Source organism: Telmatherina bonti, assembly GCF_933228915.1.
Source record: "Telmatherina bonti genome assembly, chromosome: 5".
Taxonomy (NCBI): domain Eukaryota; kingdom Metazoa; phylum Chordata; class Actinopteri; order Atheriniformes; family Telmatherinidae; genus Telmatherina; species Telmatherina bonti.
In genome coordinates, this window is record NC_136623.1 from 22,091,080 (window position 1) to 22,097,234 (window position 6,155).

At 38.9% G+C, this 6,155-nt stretch overlaps 1 protein-coding gene across 1 annotated transcript; it reads left to right on the forward strand.

Moving 5' to 3' along the window:
* Positions 1 to 3,463: 3,463 nt before the first annotated feature.
* Positions 3,464 to 5,673, forward strand: LOC306755533 (C-reactive protein-like; the record flags this gene model as incomplete). The annotated part of the gene is made up of 5 exons (XM_079239945.1): positions 3,464 to 3,470; positions 3,692 to 3,746; positions 4,838 to 4,940; positions 5,029 to 5,326; positions 5,455 to 5,673. Exons 1-5 carry the CDS (start codon positions 3,468 to 3,470, stop codon positions 5,671 to 5,673), a joined length of 678 nt encoding a protein of 225 aa, XP_079096071.1. The 5' UTR covers positions 3,464 to 3,467.
* Between the last annotated feature and the right edge of the window lie 482 nt (positions 5,674 to 6,155).

A 6,155-nucleotide genomic window follows, 5' to 3' on the forward strand; every position in this document is an offset into this window, starting at 1 on the left:
TCTGGGGATCTTGGCCCTCCATTGGCATAGGCTGGGCCCTCTGCCTGCAGGGGTGGGGGGTTGCTTTTAGGCTCTTGGGGCCTGGGCCCCAAGCTCTGTCTGCCCTGGGCAGCCGGTGACCAGCAGGACCAGTCCTTACTGGTCCGGGCCTTGTGTGGCCTGTTATCCCTGACTGTGGGGGAATCTGCCTGGGGCCCCCCCCGCTGCCACCTCTTGGGTGGGTATGTGGCTGGCTCTGAAGTGAGGCGATTGGGGTCTGTGCTTGGGGGTTGCTGCTGGTTGCCGGGGTCTCAGGGGTCCTCCTGGCCTGCGTCTTGCCTTTGCTTGGGTGGGGTCACATTGGCATAATCATTCTTCTCTGAACACGTTCCATTCTGTATGTTCTGCGTGTGACACAGTGACTGCGTCGTCCTGCAGGTTTATCCTCTAACAGCAGCTAGTTTTCCTTCTGTTTCTGATTTATATTTAACTTGTCAGTTTCTGATGCTTCCAACAGTTGATAGCATAGGCCTCCACAAGGTTGGCTTGTTTGTCTATGTATGTATAAGTGTGTATATGCGTATATATATATATATATATATATATATATATATATATATATATATATATATATATACACTATTCACAAAAAGTTAGGGATATTCAGCTTTTGGGTGAAATTTCACAACAAGTCTAAAATGCATTCAAACCTGTACAGGTGAACTTAATGTGATCTTCTCTAAGCTTTTAAATGCACCTGTCCAACTGTTAAATGTTTCAATAAATTTTGCACAAGTTGCTGTTCTCTAACAAGGAGCTTAACGGCAAAAATCACGGCAGGTGTGTGATCCTTGAATTGACCAATAAATGTCCTGGTTCAATTAGAGCTGGTGTTTAAACAGTTGTCCTCATCATGCTGTTCACATTTTGACATCATGAGACCAAGACGACACCTAACAATGGAACAACAGTCCCTTGCCATTGCGATGCTTCAAACAGGACGTTCTCAGACAGAAGTGGCCACTGAGCTTGGAGTGTCACAGAGTGTCATCAGCAGGTTGCAACAGAGATATCGAGAGACTGGAAGAGTCACAGAAAGGCCTAGAAGTGGACGTCCTTTGGCCACATCCCGTGCTGATGACCGCTACATTGTGAACACTGCCCTGAGAAACCCGATGATGAATGCCACTCAACTCCAGGCACGTTTAAGAGAGGTGAGAGGCACCCAAGTGTCACGTCAGACCATTTGAAACGTTTACATCAGCGTGGTCTGTGTGCTAGACGACCTGCACGGGTACCTAACCACACCACCAGGCACAGGCATCATCGTCTTGCATGGGCCAGGGAGCATTTACGCTGGACGAGGAACCAGTGGGCCTCAGTGCTGTTCTCTGATGAAAGTCGATTCACACTGAGCAGAAATGATGGCCGGCAACGATGTTGGAGATGTCAGGGAGAGCGCTATGCATCAGCCACTGTTGTCACCAGGCGAGCTTTTGGTGGTGGCGGTGTTACAGTGTGGGCAGGGGTGTCCACTTGGTACAGAACTGCCCTACACTTTGTGAATGGTACAGTGACAAGCCCATACTACCTGAATAACATCATTAATGCAGTGATTGTGTCCCTACATGAACAGCACAGGCCTAATTTCATCTTCATGGACGACAATGCTCCTGCTCATCGAGGCCGCATCATCAGGGAACGGCTGTTGGAGACTGGTGTACCTCAAATGGAATGGCCTGCACTCTCTCCAGACCTGAATCCCATTGAAAACCTGTGGGATCAGCTGAGCCGTCGTGTAGAGGCTCGAGACCCTGCACCCCAGAACCTCAATGACCTGAGGGCTGCCCTTCAAGAAGAGTGGGATGCCATGCCTCAGCAGGCAATAAGTTGCCTTGTGAACAGCATGAGACGTCGTTGTCAAGCTGTAATTGATGATCAAGGGCACATAACGAGATACTGAGACGTTCAAATTTTTTGTTGTGGTGTAACTACCATTGTTGTTACCTTTTGTGTTGAATGAATTTTTTGAGATGAGGAAATATCAATAGTGCATCCTTCTACTTAAATGTCTTACTTTTATGATATTATATCACTGTAGCATGAACATATTGCATTTTCCATAAATTTCACCTGAAAGCCAAATATCCCTAACTTTTTGTGAGTAGTGTATACATATATATATATATATATATATATATATATATATATATATATATATATATATACATATATATATATATATATATATATATATATATATATATATATATATATATATATATATATATATATATATTTCTGTCTCTCTTCTATTCTCTCCGGTCTGGTCCAGCAGTGCAAAACAAACAATAATGCAAAATAAATAGAGAAATAAAATAAGAATTCAGAAAGTCAATGGGATCCTTATATCTATAAACCTTCCCTTGGCAAAGTAAAATTGCTCAGCAGAACACAGCATCAAGGTCATCATTCTGCTTGCTTAAATGCTGGACAAGACATGGGGGAAAAAAAAAACAAATAAAATAAAATGTTACTGGAAAAAAAAAAAGATTTTAGCTGTGAACATGTCATTTTGGCCATTCAGTTGGTCGGAAAGATTTTGGCCCCACACCTAGTTGCCCACCCCAGATATATATAACAACTATATTGCAATTAGCAAGTCGCAAAGAGTGCAATTAATTTACATTCCACATTCCACTCATCCAGGGATCAAACTTGCAGCATCCACTGTTTAATTGCTCCAGACACATTTCTTGTTCTCTTTCTAGTGCAAAAGTCGAGTCTTCTTTTTGAGAGTGGGACTCTGGATGCAAGATAATGGGACGCTGGTTGGGAAGCACTGAGTGTCATATACTTTTATAATACTTCAGTTAGTCATCAGTTAGCTTTTCAGTCTTTTATCATTAGGTTTCAGCACAAAGAACAACACAAGGCAACTGGTCTGAGTTTGAGAGGAAATTTATTAAATTGTTTCTGATACTGAAACAAAACAATAGGCTTCCCGAAACATTGAGTCCTTCCCTTCATTTAAACCTTGACCACACAATGCTCTTTGGAGCAATAAGTCTTCCCTTGCACCCACTGAAAGGCAAAAACAAAAAATCCAAGCAAAACAGAAATACTTATCAACTTTGTACAATCATTAATACATCCCTGAATGAGCGACGTTGCACTCCACCCATGTGTCTCTTCTACCCCAGTAATCAGATTTTGTTAAAAGAAATTGTTTTTCTTTTTTTGTATATGTCAACTGTTGCAGTTCTGAAAGCTTGCAGTTTGCATTATTAATCTCAAACAGGAACTACTTGACTATTGCAACATGATAAAACCGTCTCTGTCTTCCAATGACTAATCAAGAATAACAGAATTGCATGCGTGCCCTTCAACAAAAAGAAGAAGTAGATAAAGGAAGTCCCCATGGGTGGAAAGAACACTCATAAAAGCTAACTTTTCAAAGCTTCACACAGAATCAAAGGACAAATCTCATGGTAAGATCACACCAGCACACCAGCACGGTTTTGGAAATAGTTGATTCTATGTCATGTGTTTTTTTCTTCTAGCCATCTGTATTGTTGGTTGTTGGTTCCGACTGTTCTTTTTTTGTTTTTTTTTTTGTTTTGTTTGGTTGTTTTTTAGTTACAGATTAGGTTTTGGGATGAATTCTTAACATTTTCCAATATTGATATTGTCTTTTCTCTTTTCTTTCCAGATGGAGCTGCTGTTGGTACTGGTGATGATTCCAGCTTGTGCTGCAGTACTTCAAGGTATTTTTAAAATAATGTTGTGACTTTTGCTTTATTCTTATTTTTTATTTAGAAGGAGTTCTTTTATGGGGTTCAGTTTATTGAGTTTCAGTCTGGTTTTAAGTCATATCACAGCCCTGAGTGTTTAAAGAACAGAACATGGATGGAGCTGAACTTCCTGTGTATAAATTAAGATAAAACTGAAGTCATAATTTCTGTGAAAACTGACCTGCTGGCAGGATGCACCGGGGCTGTAGGCTCTCTGGACTTACTGTATTATGCAGTACATTTAACAAAGATATGACAAAGGTATACATGGAAATGTTTTATTTTAAAAAAGCTGCTTCAGAAACAACAAAACAAAAATAACTAAGTAAATAAACCTATAATTAAGCTTTATTGATAGTCACTCAAAGAGTGTTTATATATCCATCCAAACTTCTTTAAGTGTATCTTGCATGAAATAAATATTAAAGAAAAAAGTCAGTAGCATGGAAATTAAATGATATGTTTCTATAAAAACTGGCAAATATGTCAATATATTGATGAATTAACAGTGAATTAATGTTCATCAATTGAGGATCAATTAGGGGTCAAGTAATCATCAACATTGAGATCATCATTAGTTCATGATGAGCAACAGGAATTCCCCTTAAACTCTTCATTAGTAAATGCATTAGTTTATTATTAGTTACACATTACTTAAATTTGTACCATTTTCATGAAGTGTTACCAATTTTACATCACAGATTTTTAACCACTGAAAAACTAACTCTCAAATCAAGAAAGGAGGTACAGCGTGACCTCTAATAATTGTGAATAATTTTTCTTTTTATAAAAAAAATCATTAAAAGGTTCCTGGTTAAAACTTCCACCTCCTTTCTTTGTGGAGTTTGCACTCTCTCCCTGTGCATGACTGGCTTGTGTCTGGTACTCTGAGTTCCTCCCACAGTCCAATAAAATGCATCTTAGGTTGATTAGTATTTCTAAATTCAAATTCTAACCTCACATAGTTTATATTGTTTTATGATGTGACATAAACAGCTTCAGTTCAGTTGTGTAAAAGAAAAAAGTATGACGCAAATACATTTTCTTTTTTCTCTTTTTTTCAGATATGTCAGGTCAGATGTTCACCTTCCCACTTCAAACAAGCACGGCATATGTGAAGATGAGCACATCTAAACAGAATTTCTCTGCTGTAACTGTGTGTCACAGGTTGTTTTAAATGTGTAAACTGCATAGAAGGATGTACAGTATCTCCATTTGGGAGGTATATTATTTATTACATTTCTTCTTTTTTCAGATCCTTTACTGACCTCAAAAGAGACCACGGATTGTTCTCTTTATCAACACCTTCACATTCCAATGACTTCCTGATTTTCTGGGACAATGCAAACAAAGAAATGGAAACCCATATCAGGAATAAAAAGGCAGAGTTTGGGGTACTTGACTACAAACTAAACACGTGGCACTCCATCTGCACAACATGGGATTCTCGCACTGGTCTGGTGCAGCTGTGGTTTGATGGAACACCTTCGATAAGGAAATTTACCACCTCTGGATCAGACATAAAAGGGCCTTTTATAATTATTTTAGGACAGGTGGGTTGGTAAATATAACACTGGCTATCACACAGCTTGTTGTGAGCTTTTGTTTTTATACAGTCAATCTGACAAATATGGTAAACTGCTGATATTTACCATGTCTCAAATTTCTGCATTCCTTACAGGAGCAGGATGCCCACGGTGGAAGCTTTGACATTAAGCAGTCTTTTGTTGGCATGATGATGGATGTCCACATGTGGGATTACACCCTTTCCCCCTGTGAGATTCAAAACTATGTAGATCAGCAAAACTTCTCTCCAGGAAATGCGCTGAACTGGAGGGCACTGGAGTTTCAGATTTTTGACCAGGTCCTGACAGAACAAAGAGTAACAGGTTGTTATTAAACTTTCTAAATAACTCACACAGCCAGTATGGCACAGTGAATTTTTATTTATTTTTATTTTTTTTATTTACATCTATTGTAATGCAACAATGGCAGACTTTATTTTGGTTCTGCTGTATGTTTTACTTGTCCAGATAATAAAAAGATTTGCTTTTTTATAGTTATGTGGATTGTGCATTATTTAAACAAAGAGTGTTCATTGCAAGACTCTAAAGCCAAATAGTTTCTGACAGGCAGACTGAAGGTATCACTTCTGACCTCGTGTGGCTTTGGTCTTCATGACAGATCAGTCCTGTAACCACTTCTATTCATTCAATATTTCTCTGATCTTGATCAAAATGTTTTGTCCTCTGATATAAACGGGAATCTTGACTGATGACACAATTTGTGGGGCTAAAATTTAAGATAAAGTTAAGTTACTTTACGATAAAATTATATTCACCCTCCATGGATGGAAAAAAAAAGAAATGTAGTTCCTACTAT